Source organism: Xyrauchen texanus, chromosome 19 (genome assembly GCF_025860055.1).
Source record: "Xyrauchen texanus isolate HMW12.3.18 chromosome 19, RBS_HiC_50CHRs, whole genome shotgun sequence".
Classification (NCBI taxonomy): domain Eukaryota; kingdom Metazoa; phylum Chordata; class Actinopteri; order Cypriniformes; family Catostomidae; genus Xyrauchen; species Xyrauchen texanus.
The window spans coordinates 14,846,773-14,865,783 of NC_068294.1; the positions used below are offsets into that span (position 1 = coordinate 14,846,773).

The following is a 19,011-nucleotide window of genomic DNA, read 5'->3' on the forward strand; positions in this document are numbered from 1 at the left end:
TCAGTAGCTATCAACTTGTGACAACATCAAGACACCATCATCACCTATTGAAAAATTATGAGTTGTATTGATTTTTTTACTTTGCAAATGTGGTATAACACAATAGTACTATAACAGATTGTCCACAATATGGATTACAAATGTATAAATTGGTTAAAAAACATCTTGCTATGAAATAATAAGAATTGACCTCTCAAATAATTATGTTGTGGATAATACCAGCATGCTGAAGGATAAATTAAAGGACTAAATCTTTTTCAAAGTGCATTGGTAGGAAAGGGAGTTCTGTTTTCCAGTCCAAATGATAGATGTTTCACTTGTTAAATTTAAACATGCTTATGTGAAATACAGACTTTATGTACCCCAAATGCATCATATAGTCTGTTTTGTGTCACATTGCTTGTTTACTGTGACATAATGTGTGCATGTAATGCATGTACAACTATAAAGTTGCATGGCATTTTGGCACACTTCATGCATGGAACTTTCATTGTATGTTTATAAAACTTACTTACAGTAAATACATTTTGTGGTAAAAGTACTAGCAATGTTTCTCTTTGTAATCCAGCATTTTTATTAGCATTTTAATTGATAGAAATTCAGGGCAAGATTATAGATCTTTTCGACATGAAGTGATTTTGCGTGTGTTTGTGTATTCATTATATTCCCAATATCAGAGCACACTTAATCACAGCATCAGACTTCTGGAGAGGACTTCCTCAGATTTGCCTGTAAGTTGTTTGTTTTAAAACTACTATGTAGACATCAGCCCTGAGTAATGCAGCCACAAACATGGTTTCTGATATGTTGTAAACGTATTGGTTTTCAGATCAGAGTTTCAGAAGTACTAGCAGCCGTTGATGCTGCCCAGTTCCTAATTTCCCACAATGCAACATTTGTGGTCAATCAGGTAATGTGAGCTAAAATACAAACAAACAAACAAACAAATTATTACCTGTATGATAAATTTGGTAGCTGTAAATTAATGATTAATTTTCACTGCTCAAACAGGAAACAGAGAAATACAAGCAGACTATCATTGGCTATTTCAAGCAGTATATGGACTGGATCAGGACATCTGTGAGTATTGTTAACAGTATTGCCTACAAGAATATTTATGTTGGATTTATGTTGGATTGGTTGTGATTGGTTGTAGTTTGGTAGTCTTCATTAATTTAGGCTTGAAACACTTTTGTTTTGCTGCCTCATTTTAGCTCACCATGGAAGTAGCAGCCTGTAAACCACTCAGCAACATTGTGGATACGGCTGAGATCCTGGGCTGCAGTTTCCTTTTGGATTCAATGGTGAGAGAACCACTGGATCCATAAAGAATGAATCAAAAATGAACATTTTGTCAATACTTAGCCTACTCGCTCTCATGTCGTTCTGACCCTGTATTATTTTCTTTCATCTATAAAACACAAATGCAGACCTTAGGCTGAATATATGAGCATCTATTTTTCACACAAGTAGAGAGGATGGTGATTTAAACTTCCAAGCTCAAAAAAGAACAAAAAGCACCATAAATATGTGGTGGTTCTGTGATGTGTGGTTCTGGGTTAAGAGACGAAGGGGGTGTTACAACACTGACTTGGATGCAGTGATTTGGGTATAACATGTTTGCATATGGAAGAAATGGTTGAAGTTAAAGCACTCAATAAGCACTCAACCAGGGTGAGTTTCGCTGCACTGGTAATGTGTGTGGTCAAGCCCTGCAGGCAACCTTGAGGAAGGAAGGGGATGGCAGGTTTGATCTGAAATGTGTGTGTGTGTGTGTGTGTGTGTGTGTGTGTGCGTGTGTGTGTGTGTGTGCGCAAATGGGGCCCTGTGTGCTTAACCCTGTCCTTTGTACACCATTGAACATACACACGATTGCACCCACTTGAAAGCCACAAAAGTAGTTAAATATATGATAAGAAATAATCTGACTTAAAAAAAAGACTTTGGTTGACATAGTTTTGATTAAGAGAGAACTTACTTAACCAAACCAACATGACATCCCATTCAGCAATATCTTGCCAAATAGGATTACTTTGTACACACACATGTGTACATTGAATATTTGTGACAAACAACACAGGTCATTAAGTCACTCAAATTCAGCATCAAGATACTCATTCCTCAATTTTTCATCTAGCTACCAGCTTACCTCAACAGGTTAATGAAGAATGTAGAATAGTCAGTACTGGTCAGTAGACAAAATCAGTCTCTTCTTAATATTTGGGGAGATGAAAATGTGCAACATTAGAGCCGAACGAAGATGTGATTAATTATACAGTATTGTTGCAGAAATTGCCAAGTTGTGTATCCAGGACACAAATGGTGCAGGTTCAAGAAAAAGAAAAAGATTGCGGGCACAGTACGAATCCTGTTAATTTCGAGGGCTAGCTAGTCTCCAGATTCTGATCCCTCAGCTTGAGTTTCCCTCAAACTTGTAAAATGGGTGAGGTGTGTGATGTTGGCACCATGGTGGCGTATTAAGTGCGGGTTTTAGGGCAGCGCCACAGGGCTATTGGCCCGATGGTGGGAATGCAGATTGATTTTGGTCTTGCGGATCGAGGTCTGAGACTAAAGGAGCAGTTGATAGCCTTGGCTCGCACTGGCTCAATGGTGGAAAAGTGTCTGGTGTGATCATGCTCCTAATATATTTTAATTTTGGGGGCTTAATGTTAGGAATGTTCCACATATGTGTCACAACATGGAGTTCTGGAGAAAACAAAAATGTAATAATCCTAGTTAATCTTGTGCTGGTAAATTTGTGTTTGTAAATTATTTGTCTTAACAAATGTTAATTTTGGACCCTGCACACACACATTCACAAGGTTGTTACAACATAGCCACCTAGGACAGGAATTTCAGGAAGCATCCAGGCCCCTAACTACCTGTAGTAATTAGCAGTTAGCTGCTCTTTCCACAGAGACCAGAAATTGGCCCCAGTATAATTCTCTCTGACTGCAGCAGGAAGTGTCTGGCCTGCTGGGCTTGTTAACGTTTGTGTTTAAACTCAGCAGACTGATCACACTGTGAATTTGTTGAAAAAACTTTGATTGTAAGTTCTGCTGCTAAAATTAGTTTGTGAAATTTAAAACCACTGCCCCCAGTGGCAAAAGCTGGAAGTGTTGTTGAGGTGAAATATCCACAGGGTGGCATCGAAGCGAGTTGTATTTTTAGTTGTAAAAGCATATTTTATTAACCCTATTCCCAAACCCTAATCCTAACTGTCGATGGAGTAAAATTTTTTAATTTAAAATAAAAAATGCTACTTCAGATTCATGCTCTTAGAGTCATAAGAACCTTTGTCCCGAAGATTGCACATGCAATCAGTAGCACCTCAGGAAAAGGTGGACAAGTTTGAATTGGTTAAAAACTGTCTGATGGTGGATGGCTCTTTTCAGTAATTCGGCTGAATGGGATCGATTTAAGAGTGCATGAACTTTCGGAAGCAGTATGTCAATTTCTTGTGTAATTATGTTGACCTAATACATGATAGTCAGTAGTTTGTTGAAGGAAAAAGAGAGAAGTTTATGAAGAGTTCAAATTTACATTAGCTACAGTTAGAGTGTAAATGGTGAGGTATTTGCCTCGATGTGGGGGGTTAAAAAGAGAGCTTCTTGAATGTGAATATTAAAATAGTATTTATAACCCTTAATACTGTAAATGCAGTTCATTGATTTGCTATGTGCTATTAACATTACCCCACCATATAGATAGCCTAAAAGCTAACAGACATGGCCACAAAACTCTGATTTTGATTTATTGCATCTTTAAGAAATGTTGTGTTTATTTGTTGCAGAACACATTCTGGTTTGGACTGGGCTGCTCCACACTATTTCTGCTCCCTAGCATCATCCTGTCTGTGAAGCTCGCCAAGTTCTATCGTAGAATGGACACAGAGGATGTCTATGATGAGTAAGTAAACCAAATTGTGGTGTAGTACTTAAAACAGTAATGGACTGATTATGGGTACTTGAGGCACTCCACCTTGGTTATAACTAATGGTGCACCGATCAGGAAATTTGAGACCGATACTGATCTCCGATTTTTTTTAATGCTAAGTTCAACCGATACTGATATAGATTTTTTTCTTCCCTTTTCTCCCCAATTTGGAATGCTAAAATCCCAATGCACTCTAAGTCCTCGGGGTGGCATAGTGACTCACCTCGGGTGGAGGAGGACGAATCTTATTTGCCTCCACATCTGAGACGTCAATCTGTGCATCTTATCTCGTTGCTTGTTGAGCGCATTACTGCAGAGTCAGTGTGTGTAGAGGCTTCACGCTATTCTCCGCAGCATCCACACACAACACACCATGCGCCCCACTGAGAGCAAGAACCACATTATAGCGACCATGTGGAGGTTACCCCATGTGACTCTACTCTCTCTAGCAACCGGACCAATTTGGTTGCTTAGGAGATCTGGCTAGAGTCACTCAGCACACCCTGGATTCAAACTCGCGTCTCCAGGGGTGGTAGTCAGTGTCAATTTTCACTGAGCTACCCAGGCCCCCGATACAGATGTTTTTAAAAGTGCCCTTTGTCACACTTTTGCAAGTTATATTGTGCAATTATATGTTTATGCCCCATACTGTAAAATTACGGTAACACATTACAAAAAGGTTCCATTTGTTTGTTTGTTTTATCCCCTTTTCTCCCTATTTGGAATGCCCAATTCCCACTATTTACTACTCCTTGTGGTGGCGGAAGGAGAAGTCTCAGTTGCCTCTGCTTCTGAGACTGCCAATCCACCCATCTTTTCACGTGGCTCGTTGTGCATGACACAACGGAGACTCCGCATGTGGCTGAGAAGACATGGCTGGAGTCACTCAGCACACCCTGTATTCAAACTCGTGACTCCAGGGTTGGTAGTCAACATCAATACTCACTGTGCTACCCAGGCCCCCAAAAGGTTCCATTAGTTTACATTATTTAACAACATTACTTTAAACATTAACTGTCTTTGGCATTTTGCAGTAACACAAATCACTAATTATTAAGCAAATGTGTGAAGACGTGGTGCCTTTATGGTTAAACAGCTGTTGTAATTGCTGTGATTAATGGTAATGTCTGATTTAAATTGGGATCAGATTAATAAAGAATTGCGCTGAGATGAATGACTGATGAGATATTGAGAGCATCTGGAGAGCGTCTATATTTGATTGACACCACGAGTGAACATATCGTAGGGAGTGAAAAGTGCTCATGATCTTTCAAACAGTCTCTGTCGCTGCACACAATCTGATTGTCAGGACTCGCATTACATCACATATACTCAGATTTGTATATGCATGTTTATTTTTTGCTTAATTAATTTTTATGCCCATTTGCAGTCTCTTTATCCTTTTGGCCTTGTTCAGACTGCCAATAAAAATCAAATTTTTGGCATATCCAGATTGTATCCAGATGAGTTTTTGATAAAAAACATGAAATCAGATTTTTCCGAATCTGATTCAAACCACATTGGGAGGTGGTTTCAAATGCGATTGAAAGCAGATTTTGTTCAGATGCGTCTCAGTCCGGACGCTCTAGCGGCTCAATTCGGATTTCAAATGGTCTTTTGCGTTGTCAAAAATCGGTGACAGCAGCACAGAACATCACAATATTTACCAGGAGTTCTCTACCGCATCTAGACAGGACACTTATTTGGAGAGTGAGATGATGCGCCTCCATTTTTCCCACATCTGTTTTGAAAGCATCGTCACGTGAGTGGGCCTACGTCGTTACCAAAGCAACCCATGCAGATAGGTTGGTTTTGTCTGAACACGCAAATCTGACTTGATCACTTGCTATTAATAGTGTGGACAGTCTGCCTGAAAAGATCTGATTTGAGAAAAAATCTGATTTGCCTGCAGTCTGAACATAGCCTTTGTACTCACAGTGTAGCGAGTCAAGGTTACTAGAGTAATGAGCAACATAATATTCATACACATGTTATTCTTACACATTTTTAAATACAAACCTGCATATTCATTTGTATAACAGTTTACATTCATGAATACTTAGAATTGCCAACAATTCACCGTCTAGAGGCCACTTTCTCATGCATCAAGGGCTGAGAAAGTGCTCATTCATTAGTGTATTTGTTATTCTCTGTGTGCTGCATAAAAGGTCTGCCGTGATTCTAGGCATGATCGGCTGATCACAGACTTTATACGATGATCGGCTGATCACAGACTTTATACGATGATCGGCTGATCACAGACTTTATACGATGATCGGCTGATCACAGACTTTATACGATGATCGGCTGATCACAGACTTTATACAATGATCGGCTGATTTAGATCGATCTTTGCACCCCTAGTTATAACAGAAATTGTGAGTATTGAGTCAATGCATTAGTATATTATGGTGCAAATTCCTCTTTTCTTTTCCACAGTTTGGTTAATAATCGGCTCTTTTTCTCTCTCTGCTTCTCTTCTACTCGTCTTGCCTGTGTCCTCTAGTTCCTCTGTCTCAGGGACTTGGCATTTCACATTATGATAACCATTCTTACTATTTCCATCTTTCTTCATTCTTTATGTCTCTCTGTTCAGCACTTTGCACTTTATGAAATATGTGTGTATATATTGTACAAACAATGTATTGTATTTAGCATTTTTCAAGCATTCATGTGTTTACAGTAGAGAATCATTGCGATAAGTCACTGAGTGTCTTGACCCGAGACGTCCATTTGGACATCAACATGGCATCTCTGTACACGACTAAAGTGCATCTCCTTAACATATTTGCTTGTCTTGTATCTTTTTAGCATTGAGACAATTCCCATGAAAACGTAAGCTTTTCTCTCCCATTATACTTTTGCTGTCCATCTTACTGCTATCTTTTTTAAACATCCCTTTCCTGTTTGTACATAAACCTTTCTGCTTAATTGTGCTGGTTTAAGCTAAAAGCCTTGAAATGCTTCTCCGGGGAAGGGCATCACTTGTGTTGGTGTTATCTTTGAAAGCTCCCTTCTTTAATATGAAGGGTTGTTAGAACAGAGACTTTAAAATCACAATTCAAAACTATTTCTGTACATTTTACATTTAATGATAAACAATTGTAATTTCAACTTAAACTGTTTCATGCTTTACTTCCTAAGCTTGCGTTTACATTTTTGAAGAACATGTCTTTTAAATTAAGCGTATTCCCAGCTAGTTGCATGCCATTTTTTCTCATCTCACGTCATGTTTTGTTTACAATTTTTACTATGTAATGTCTATTTCAGTATGGAAATTGGTAATAATGGTTATTATAATGAGCATTTAGAAGGTATCCAAAATCCTGTAACGACAAGGTAATAAGACCCACATCCCTCTACATCCTGCGTGTGTTACTCTAATGAAAAGCATGCATTGGAATGCAGATTGATTGAGGTAATAATGGTGATGACAATGAGGCGTCGAAGGTCCAATGCATGTACAGTTTGAAGTTGCCTTTCCCACAAACAGCTAACTCAATTTTTGCAGAATTTGTGATTTGCATGCACTTTGCATGGCATTTGAATTTACACTAACATTGAATGCATCAGATATTACACTAGAAGATGTTTACTGTTTTCTTGCATGTGACTCTTGAATTTCTAACTGGGCTGCAATGGCTATGATTTGTATCTCTCTAACTGTCATGAATAACAGCATGCCTTATGTTCAAGCTTTGTTCAGAATGATGGGCTGGAATGACACACAGAGACTTTACACATGTACATGTATCATGTGCTAAGACTGAATCTGACTTGGTTATTATATAATTGTTAGGCCTCTGTTTGAATTGTGCATGCCATTGGTTTTATTTTATTTTAAATTTATTCCTTAGGTGTGTAATTGCATGATCAGAATAGAAAATGAATTATTAATTCATATTAATAATTGTGCTCTGTCTGTCATGGCAAAGTCCGTCCTGCGCTTCTGTGGGGCTTTTCACACTTGAAATCTTTTACCAAGGGCCATTACTAACCCTGGGTTAACGTAATCCTGGGTTATCTTGTTTTACAAAGTTTGTACTTCACCCTGGATTAGTAAATAATCCTCAGGTTTCGAGATTTCACACTTCAGTATGGGATAAATTGATTGGACAAGCATGCTTATCCAGTTGCTTGTGAAAACTTGCATCTTTTTAAACATACTCCAAAATAGCAAAACGAAAATGCAAAGAAGGTTGACATCTTTAATCATTTATCTTCGAGGCTGAAACAAAACAAAACAAAGCAAATATGGATGGGAATCTTAAGGAATTTGACGATTCCGGATCCAATTCCTTTGAACGATTCTGATTCCTTAATGGCTCCATTATTACTGAATAATAACTTATTACTGATTCTTACTTTTTTGAAGAAATATTTGAAAATAAGAAATTTAATTTTCATGACAATAACTGCCCTCAACAGTCTGTTGCCAAATAATGAAATATTTTCAGATTTTAGCAGATCAGATAAAATAAATCAGAGATCAGTTTAATATAATTCTTGCAAAAGGCGTGTTTACACAAACGTTTAGAGGCATAGAGTATGAATTACATTTCAATTTACACAACATAACACAAAAAATTGCTAACATAATTTAATCATTATTTTCTATTATATATTTTGTGATGTATCCTTAAACAATGTCCCACAATAGAGTGCTTAAAGGGTGTAGTATAAATTTAAGGTGCTCTAAAGGTTCATAATAGTCCAAAAAATCAAAAAGCTGGATAAACATGGCACTCTTATTAATTAAAAATTCTTTATTATCACATGACTTAATACAAAAGGTAAAACAGCTCTCCAACGCGTTTCGGCATGAGCCTTCCTCAGGGAGTGTAACAGGGAGAGTTTGTTACTTTAAGTCTTACATTTGGCCTTCATAACAAGGTACAGTTCTTAGCTCATTTCAAGCTGGACATGGCAGTAATCAGATTCACTAAAAAGATCTGGCTCATAAGAGTCATTCATCGGGAACCCTATTAAACTGTTCGTGCTGTAGATTCCAAACCAGCTCATTTGAGTCATTCTTTTTAGAATCGGACTGCACTGTTCTCACAGTATCTTTCGAGCTGTATATTCAGTAGTGGGGTAGTCTTGCGTAGCCAGACCTATTACTAGAGCAAAGGTCTGGGAACTATAGCAGCTTTAATTGGCCAAGAACTGCCCATTTAAACAGGAAAACCCAACTAACAGACATGTTAAGCAACAAATCACAGTCAGTTTTGTCATTATGGGGTGTTAAAGGGCGGGGTTATCGGAGATGTATCATACATAATTAAAGACTAACATTGGGGGAAAAATTATTGAATTAAGAGTTTTGCGATTGCACAGAAAACATACAGAAGAAGAGCAGAAAATATGTAGAGAGTCTAATTACAGCATAGAAAACCTCATTATAGTGAATTTCACAGACATAACTAAGTAAACAAGCAGTAAATGCAGTTCTGCTTGTGGATATCCGCTTCACTTTCTGCGACATGCCTCAAATGAAACTCTGAATATCTTTAAAAGATTTGATGTCACTAACGGGGCAAACTTGAGCAAGTTGTGTGATTATTTCATCCTCAAAGACGCTCTATAAACGATTCTATCTATATGGAATCACAACGCGGCTTCCAGGCGGTCTGATAAAATGTCCTGTGTGCGTCTACTCATGGAAGTTCCATCGAGTCAGCCAATCAGTTTTGATTGAGAAATTGTTTTCCAATTTTGTGTGCTATGTGCATTAGACGATTAGAGAATGGAAAACAAGGACAACTGCATTTCAGAGTGTTCATGGAACGGAGATTTTTTTTGCGTGCACAGTAAGGGGAGTTTTCATTCATTCAAGTCTTGAAAACGACTGTGTGGACGGAGAGCATTACGAAAACGTGGTTTACAAATGTATCCTGATTCATGTGAATGTAGCCTGAAACTCATGAAAATGATACGGTTCTGGTAATAAAAACTTATGGAACTTGTTTCCAAACCTAAACCGATTGAACATTTATTGATGCGATCACTGTGTAGTTCTTGGTTAGCTGACTGTTGCTTAACAAATCAATAAACCATTTTAGCACCATTTTTTTTTAACACTTTTTATATTAACCCAGGTTTAAAAGAGATGCTTATCCTCTTTCAGAAATACAAGCATGTAACAATTGTAAGACCAATGGTTAAATTACCAAAACCTGGGGTTTAAAAAGATGTTGGGGCAGTGGTGGCTCAGTGGTTGAGGCTCAGGGTTACTGACCAGAAGGTCAGGGGTTCAAGCCCCAGCACCACCAAGATGCCATTGGCCCTTGAGCAAGGCACTTAACTCCAGGTTGCTCCGGGTGGATTGTCCCTGTAATAAGTGCACTGTAAGTCGCTTTGGATAAAAGCGTCTGCCAAATGCATAAATGTAAATGTAAATGTAAATGTTGGCCCAGGGGTAATCATGGTGTGAAAAGCCCTTATAAGAACGATGGGGTAAAGATGGATGGAGTGATGATGGTGGAGGGGGGGTCTCATAAGTGAGGGGGATCTTGAATACCCTCTGGCCTTGACAGTTTTTCACTTTGTGCCTCAAGCATCCCTACCTATGACACTATAGCTCGATTCCCACGGGCCTCTGCGCCCCCTCGCCATGCCGACTGGTGACTAAAGAGGAACGTCAGTTTTTCAACTACAGAAAGGTAATGAAAGCTGCAGATGAGAATGGATGCAACCTCTCTCCTTAACAAGCATGTTTCTTCCTCCTAATCCAACTAATTACATCAACATTTTTGGTATGCATTTGTCTGATTAATTAATTGTTTTATTGTTTCTTTACCTTTCACCACCTCTATTGACCTGAACTTTAAAGTATTATATGTTTTCTTTCCATCTTCAGAACCATTCCGCCTGGATAACTTTGCTGATAGTTCTCCAAAGCTTTGTGTGGATTGTGTTTTTTAGCATTCATCACTAACTACCAGCCCATATCATTGTGATCTGCAAATATTTTACTTCATTACATCTCTAACAGCTCTGCAAACAGATAGATGCCAAAGCTTGTTTACCTTTGTCTTAAATCTCATCTCAAATCTCATGTACACCAGTTCATTCGTGTCACACTTTGCCCTTTATTGTGCTTTCTTGTAACTGCACAGTGGGTGAAATTCTGCAATATTTGTTTCTTTCCTCACACAGCGCTATTGGAAACTGGAATTGAACCTTTTTGGAATGTGAGTTGTTTAAATTGGCATTGCTTTATGCTAGCATAGAAACAATTTAATTAAAAAAATAACAAACATACTGAATGTGTTATCTTACAATGTGAATATCTTATAATATACTACAGACCCACTTGGTGAACAACAAGCTCAGCTCACAGACAGACAACATGAAGAAAAAGACTCGCCGCTGTGGCCTGTTGTCCATATTCCCGTAACATCAATTGTCAACAAAATGATTTGTTGTTTTGACTATTTTGCACCCTTAACATTGAAGGGAATGTCCCTTCAAAGAGCTATTCTGTGATGTCACATCCTGTCACAAAGTGAGGGAGGGTTCACTCTATATGGTTGTTTTAATTAGTACTCAACAAGTCTTTGTTTACAGTCCTTGAGAAATCACGTGACCAGCATAACAATGATTTTACTGCTTCAGTTTGTTCTTTTCTTTTTTATAGTGCTTTCTGGTTTTTAACATTGTTGAGAATTCAATGTGTTGAAGTCATTTTATTGAATTTTAACTCTGAACCTCAGAGACTAAAGTGATTGTTGTTGTTGTTGAAAAAGATCAAGCCAGCCACCCATGAGTCAGAAATAATACACAAAACAAACATGTGTAACATAGGTTTTCTAAAATATGCTTGAAGTGCTAACTACTGTATATGAGCTAGTGCTAAGATAGATAGATGTTGTCAAGCCATTTCAAAGATGAATGGATTGTTGCCTTTTTAGATTTTTAGATCTTGGTACAAGTTAGCCATGGCCAGATGTTAGTTTTAAGATCATAGTTGTGGCTGAAATCTAAACCACATATATGCAACTGATATCCGCTTTTCTGTACGTGTTATGCTTGCTTTTTCTACTTGGAAAATTCAAGAAATGTTGCATCTGGTTTTGGTGACACCCCCAAAAAAAGAGCATGGCATTTTTTATGTTCTTTAGTCTTTCTAAATATCTCAGTTATTAATGATATACCAATTCATAATTGCTGGTTTAACTAACAGTTGTTCTCCAACACATTATTGGATTACTGTAACATCAAATGCTTTTTAACATCAAATCCTGTTTTTGTGTAGGTCTCAGGTATTAGGGTTTTTTATTTACTTGATATAACAATTATTGTGGACATGCATCTGTTGATATGTGAAATGATTGTCAACTTTAAAACAAGTGAATGTATCTCCGAGACATTTGCTTGTATGAGAGCAAGAGAAGATCACAGACTCAATTAACAGGAGGTTAGGATTTCACTTTACACTTTACTTGATGACTTTTACTGAGCCTACTTAACGCTGTCATACTCATTGACAATGATGTCACCAAATATCTCAACTGTTGTTTATTATTAGATCTCTTTTTAGAGACATTCTGTCAGGTGCTAGATATGTTACTGCAATGCTACATTGTGTATATGACAGTGTTATTAAGGCCTCAGGTAAAGTGTTGTACTTGATTCATATCCAGAAATCTCCCTTCTCAGTTCATCTCAAAATCTCACTGTTTTGCCATACCAAGTGTAGCATGTGCATACTTGTTGTTTAAGCTTGCTCAAAGATGTTTAGTTGTGGTGGGACTGATTGTCAGTGCCATTGGTTTTCAAGTCCACGTGGTTAGGCTGGCTAAAAATGTAAAATATTGTGAATAAAGTTTCAGATTAAAATAAAATTTTCTCTGGCATTGTAAATTCCCTTATTCAACCACTGTGCATAACATGCACATTTGAGTTGAAAGTAAGATGGTTTCTAAGAATAGAGGGATTTTTGTTTGTAAACAGAGTGTTTTTCAGATACAGCTTTCTAAACCTACAGTGTCTTGACAGCCATTTTAGGGGCATATTTTTCTAACATATAACACAGCATGCCAATTTATGGCAAATACTCCGATTTAGTCAATTAAATGAAATGGTCACTACGTTTTCTAAACCCACAAATGATTTTAAGTCCAGTTTACATGGCGCAAGTTGACAGGTCCTTTGAAATCATTTAAGCAGATGTATGCATGATTGCCAGTTTCACTGCAACCCACTACAATATTTTTCTCTCAGAAACCCTCCTCCTTTCTAGATCTGCTTCAAAGGGATTGTATGTGTAATTGTGCACCAGCATTCGTACTTGCTGTACTGCAGTAGTAACAACAGCAGCAGCAGCACAGCTAAAACAGATATAATGCTGCCAAGACCAAAAACCGTTACCGTTAATACAGCATAAATACTGGTGTGAAGGGCAAAATCTTTGTAACCCTAACGATGGAGAAAGGACCTCTTAACACTATTTGATGTACAACCCCAATTCCGATAGTTGGGACAGTATGAAAAATGCTAATAAAAACAAAAAGGAGTGACTTGTACATTTTAGTCACCCAGTGCTATATTGAAAGCACTACAACTACACATTATATGATGTTTTTACCTGTGAATTTCATTGTTTTTTGAAAATATATGTAATTTAAAATCAGATGATTGCAACACAATCCAAAAAAGATTTTAGACTGTGAAACAGGAGATGTTAAACAGGTGACACAATCATGTCATAGTATATAATGAGCCTCCAAAAACAGCCTAGTACTTCAAGAGCAAGGATCATTCGAGACTTGTCAATTTGCCAACAGATGCTTTAGCAAATAATTCAGCACTTGAGAACAATGTTCCCCAAAGACAAATTAGAAGGATTTTGTGCTTTTCAATCCACAATATAGTTAAAAGATTAAAGAAATAAGGTAAAAAGAGATTTTGGTGACACCATGCGAGGGTCGGACGTGTGAATGGTGAGCTCTGTGCACATTGCTAGTTTTAATACTATTTGTGTCGTACACCAGTGAGATTAGATACACCATGATTCTTAACTGTTCTATGAAGACAATATGTCAAAGAATTCAAACTCCTCAGGCTCTGGAGACATTAAATACCCCAGATATGCACTGACACCCCAGACAGGGTTGCAGACCGGGGACTCAGTTTGGACGGTGCAGCGGGAGAAATTCAGCGTCAAATGTTGGTGATGCTGATGAAGGTCATAGCGGACTTGGAGGATCTTGCTGTAATATGTTGCATTCGTCACTTCTCACCGGAGCTTACACTACACCTACGTCATATGCCGGAACTCGACTCTCTTGTGAACGTGCGGACGGCCGATACCGGAAGCCAGTGATTATAGATTATAAAGTTATAAATATGGATATTGTTCTTACAAAATGCATCGCTTCGCTTCAGATGGCCTTTATTAACCCCCTGGAGCCGTATGGATTACTTTTTTGGTGGATGTATGTGCTTTTTTGGGCTTCAAAATCTAAAGAACCATTCACTCCCATTATAAAGCTTGGAAGAGCCAGGATATTTTTTTATATAACTTAGATTGTGTTTGGCTGAAAGAAGAAAGTCATATACTCTTAGGATGACTTGAGGTTAGTAAATTATGAGATAATTTTAATTTTTGGGTGAACTAACCCTTTAATGTTACTGAAATGGTGATATTTTAATGCATTGTCTTTATATTGTGGAAGGCTTTGTTTGAAAAAATTTAATAAAGCATTTTTTGTTACATATTGTTTTGTTTCCTTTCCTGAGATGGAAAAAAATGAATTTTGACAAGAAAAGAAGTATATATATATATATATATATATATATATATATATATATATATATATATATAGTGTAAAATTTCAGCACTTTTAAAATCTGTGATTAATCACATTAGCCAGAATCAGAGAAAAAGTGTAAACAGTAGTCTCCGACCCAGAGCTGTTGATTCCATGATGGTTGAACTGATTTATTCTGGATGTTTACATTTCAATTCCGGCATAATAACAGGTCCCCCCTCTCCCAGACAGCATTGATTGCTTTTAAAATAAAGATGTGATTAGTTAAATGCCTCTGTTAAAATTCAGTAGTTCAGTCACACACACTTTTTCATGGCCTCTCAATTCCAACTCTTATCCCAGAAAACCCACAACATGCCTGACATGTTCCAAATTACAGTCTGATTCTTTATTTTGTTGTTATGTGTGTTTATTGCTAGAAACATCTCATCACACTTGAACCCATTGTCAACAAGATGTTTAAGAATGGCATATGGTCACACATGGAGGTCCACTAAAGGTCTCTTTTTAAGTACTCATAAGATATAAGGCAAGGATTCCTTAAATTATTTTCTTTAAGCTATTTCAATGGAGGGCAGGGACAGATTGTTTCCCAAAATCATGAGCACAAACATGTGAAAGGTATATATATAGCTGTGGTGTACTCTTGTGAATTATGCAGTATACGCTGAGAAAGTTCCAAAATAGGGTGTGTTGACGGGCACACTCGGTTTTGCTTAGTATGTCTATGCATTCTTCACAATTGGTTACATATGTGTGCACACTTCTCATTGACAGTCACCCAACGGCCATGCAAATGATACCGCCCCCAACATACACACCCTCAGACAGGGAGGCAACTTGTGGGTAAAACATTTTTTTTACTCAAAATGCCCTTTGTGATCAAAGCCCTTAAATAGATGAGTCAAGAGTCCAAGCCTGCATTAGTCTTTCTACCAGTATATGCGCTTTACAACATGTGGAAAATCACAATTTCATTCCTGCTGACATGCTGCCTCCTGGCAGCCATCGTCCAGACCCAGGGCCGCGTAGACGCAGCAGTTCACAGGAGGAGCATTTGGGAAGACCCAATCCAGTTTGTTACCAAAGGCACCAAAGATGAATGCGACTTAAGCGTGACGGGACAAGGCGATCTGACTAATCTTCGCATCTCATGCCACAGCCAGGAGTATTCCTACTGGTGCGAGTACCAGGGCAAGCCTCAGGTCTGCCGCTCCTACAACAACAATCCACAGCATTATTTTACACAGATCATGTGGGTCCTCCGCAAGCTGCCAAATGCCTGCCAGGGCCAGCGCGTCATTAAGCCTCTCATGTGCAAGAGAGCATCCAACGAGGCCCAGATGGTCTTTAGAATTTCATCTTCACCTGACATTTTTCCAAAGGATGGGCCCTCCAGACAAGCCTCTGCCAGACCTGAGCAGGCAAAACCACAACAAAGCAGACGAGAGCAGATACCAAAGCCTACTAAACCACTGCAAACACAGCTCCAAGCATTGAGAGTCCAATCGGCCCAAACTGCTCAGAACACACAAAATCAACCCAAAGCAGTCAAATCCACCACACAGAGGAAAATGCTGACACCAAAGCCAACTGAGCCCAAACCGACCCATTCAGTACCTCTGAGTGAGTCAAAGAAACTTGCACAGGACTACTGCTGGCGCTCATTTCAGGGTGTGTGTTCCTTCTTCATAGGATGGTTCAAAAACTAAGAAAAATGTAAGTCTTTGATGAACACACCCGTTGATTATTACCAAACAATATGTACGTCTATTTTAAATTAGAAAATGGTATCTAAAATGTGTGTATTCTCTCTTTACCGTCGCTCACATTCACCTAGACAACAAACCCCACTGAAGCTCCCAAGTGTTTGATAAAGTGAAATGTTGGACTGATGGAGACAAATGGAGGATTCTGAAGAGAAGCAGAAGGCACAAAAGTGTGTGTTTGAAATTGAAAAGACTGCTGGGTATATTGTTATGTATTGAAAGTATACAGAATCTGTGATTGATACCTTTGTCTCTATGAATTCAGAGGGCATAACGTGATTACACATAACTAGCTAGCTAGCTGTGAATTTAGCCAGTGAGCATAATGCTGGCAAATTAACATGTTTTGTTTCCATAAACTATAAACTGGTGAGGTATTGCATTTTATCATGTGTACTGAACAATATATTTGTAAGATAATCTGTATTAATCATTGTTATGTATTTATGGGTGCTGACCCATTGGAGTTTAATAAAGGCCTACAACGGTCTGTTCAGATTGCATGGTGTTGGTGATACACAATGGAGATGAGATGGCTCTGTCTACCATGAGGTTATACTCATAATGTATATATACATTTTGAGGTGTGTTTTATTAATAAATTCTTGAGTCTTTCCATCTTTACATTCTGTGTGGGGGTGATTTACAAGAGAGTGACAACAGAAGGCGCTGTTGCGTTAGGAAGACTGATGTTTTGCAAGTTTGGCTCTGTGAGGGTTTTAGGAATTTATTTACATGGCAAAATCTTACAATGGTAACCATAGTTTGTGTAAGTAAATATATATATATATATATATATATATATATATATATATATATACTGTAAGTGCTGTAAGTCGATTACATTTTTCAATCATGATTTATCGCATAACTTTTTGTAATTAATCGTGAATATTCACAGATTTTGAAAATCCTGAAATTTGACACTATATATATTATTTTCCTGTCAAAATGCATTTATTTTAACTTTGCAGTAGAAAACAAAACACAATATGTAACAATATAATGCTTTATTAACATTTTCCAAATATCACCAATTCAAGTAACATTAAGCATTTACCAAAGTCTAACAGGGAGTTTGACTAATTAAAAGAACTAGTCTCCACATAGGTTGCATATTCAATGCAATGCACATTAAATCTCTTAAACTCTCATCCACCACAATATTAATCTGCCGGTAGACTGTGACTTTCCGCTTTCCTACAGCAATTGTGAAGCTGCGTTCATGATTCGCGTCAGGGCGTCAATGCCATCGTCAAGCACCACTTTGCACTCCACAAGAAAAGAGCATGCAGGAAAAAAATTCTCATTCTGACTTGACATTAAGGTTTGACATGCTACTGTGGTAATTAAAATGCACCTTATACAGGCTGAAAAATACTTGATATCTCTCACAAGTCCCATCTGGGCTTGTTTTGTACATAAAATAGCATTAAGAGGTCCTTTCTACATCATTTTATCATAGAAGTGCTGTTGTGTGTGTGTGTGTGTGTGTGTGTGTGTGTGTGTGTGTGTGTGTGTGTGTGTGTGTGTGTGTGTGTGTGTGTGTATGTATGTGTGAGCGTGTATTTATCACTTTGTGGGTACCAAATGTCCCCATAAGGATAGTAAAACCCGAAATTTTTGAACTTGTGGGGACATTTTGTCGGTCCCCATGAGGAAAACAGCTTATAAATCATACTAAATTATGTTTTTTGAAAATGTAAAAATGCAGAATGTTTTCTGTGAGGGTTAGGTTTAGGGGTAGGGTTAGGTTTAGGGGATAGAATATAAAGTTTGTACAGTATAAAAACCATTATGTCTATGGAAAGTCCCCATAAAACATGGAAACACAACATGATGTGTGTGTGTGTGTGTGTGTGTGTGTGTGTGTGTGTGTGTGTGTGTGTGTGTGTGTGTGTGTGTGTGTGTGTGTGTGCAGAGATTGTTTTATTTACTGAGATAACGACCTCTATGGCTCTTTCAAAGGAGAGTGCATAAAAGGGCACCGCATTATGCTAATTCATGCTAAGCTTGTAGGTTCACCTTGGCATAAGGGCTCTGGAGTGTGTGTGTGTTTGTGGCGTGTGTGTCAGTGTAATGACGTATAAATTCGTTACTGACCTTGAGTAATCTAACGGAATACATTACAAATGATATTTTACAGCATGTATTCTGTAATCTGTAGTGGAATACAATTAAAATGTAACCTTCCTAACCCTGACGGTATATATGTATATATATATATACACACACACACAATTTTTAAGATTTACGCATTTCAATTTCATAACAAAATTCCATCAAATTCAATTGTGTAATGTTTTATAAAATGAAATAATACAACTTAAAATATTTAGGATTTTTATTTTACTTTGGTAAAGATTAACTATTCAATTTAATACAATTTTGTTATGAAATTTAAATGCGTAAATGTGAAAAAAAAATGCATTTCACTATCAGTTATGCCCTATAAATAAACTGAGACATGATCTATCAATTCACCATTTATTATTATTAATAACCCAGTAAAAATATTTTTTTTGTTAAAA

The 19,011-nt window shown here is 37.6% G+C and overlaps 2 protein-coding genes across 8 annotated transcripts in view; both read left to right on the forward strand.

Annotated features, from left to right (window-relative positions):
* prom1a (prominin 1a) overlaps positions 1-12,019 on the forward strand; it is a 111,359-nt gene extending 99,340 nt beyond the window's left edge. For 4 of the 7 annotated variants that reach the window (XM_052149942.1, XM_052149943.1, XM_052149945.1 and 1 more), the window contains 10 exons: positions 678-731; positions 830-910; positions 1,012-1,080; positions 1,215-1,304; positions 3,794-3,909; positions 6,748-6,771; positions 7,207-7,275; positions 10,494-10,598; positions 11,095-11,129; positions 11,246-12,019. In XM_052149942.1, coding sequence (XP_052005902.1) covers positions 678-731; positions 830-910; positions 1,012-1,080; positions 1,215-1,304; positions 3,794-3,909; positions 6,748-6,771; positions 7,207-7,275; positions 10,494-10,563 — 573 coding nt within the window. In that variant the 3' untranslated portion in view covers positions 10,564-10,598; positions 11,095-11,129; positions 11,246-12,019. Of the gene's footprint in view, positions 1-677; positions 732-829; positions 911-1,011; positions 1,081-1,214; positions 1,305-3,793; positions 3,914-6,747; positions 6,772-7,206; positions 7,276-10,493; positions 10,599-11,094; positions 11,130-11,245 lie in introns of those variants that run through there. The other 3 variants (XM_052149947.1, XM_052149948.1, XM_052149949.1) reach the window with 2 other exon arrangements.
* Positions 12,020-15,600: 3,581 nt separating this feature from the next.
* Positions 15,601-17,096, forward strand: LOC127659944 (fibroblast growth factor-binding protein 2-like). The gene is made up of 2 exons (XM_052149950.1): positions 15,601-16,430; positions 16,552-17,096. The coding sequence occupies exon 1, from the start codon at positions 15,611-15,613 to the stop codon at positions 16,421-16,423; it is 813 nt and encodes a 270-aa protein (XP_052005910.1). The 5' UTR covers positions 15,601-15,610; the 3' UTR covers positions 16,424-16,430; positions 16,552-17,096.
* Positions 17,097-19,011: the final 1,915 nt, after the last annotated feature.

What these genes read in the sequence shown, in the direction of transcription:
- LOC127659944 (XM_052149950.1), top strand. Translation starts at nt 15,611, where the DNA reads ATGAGTCAAGAGTCCAAGCCTGCATTAGTCTTTCTACCAGTATATGCG.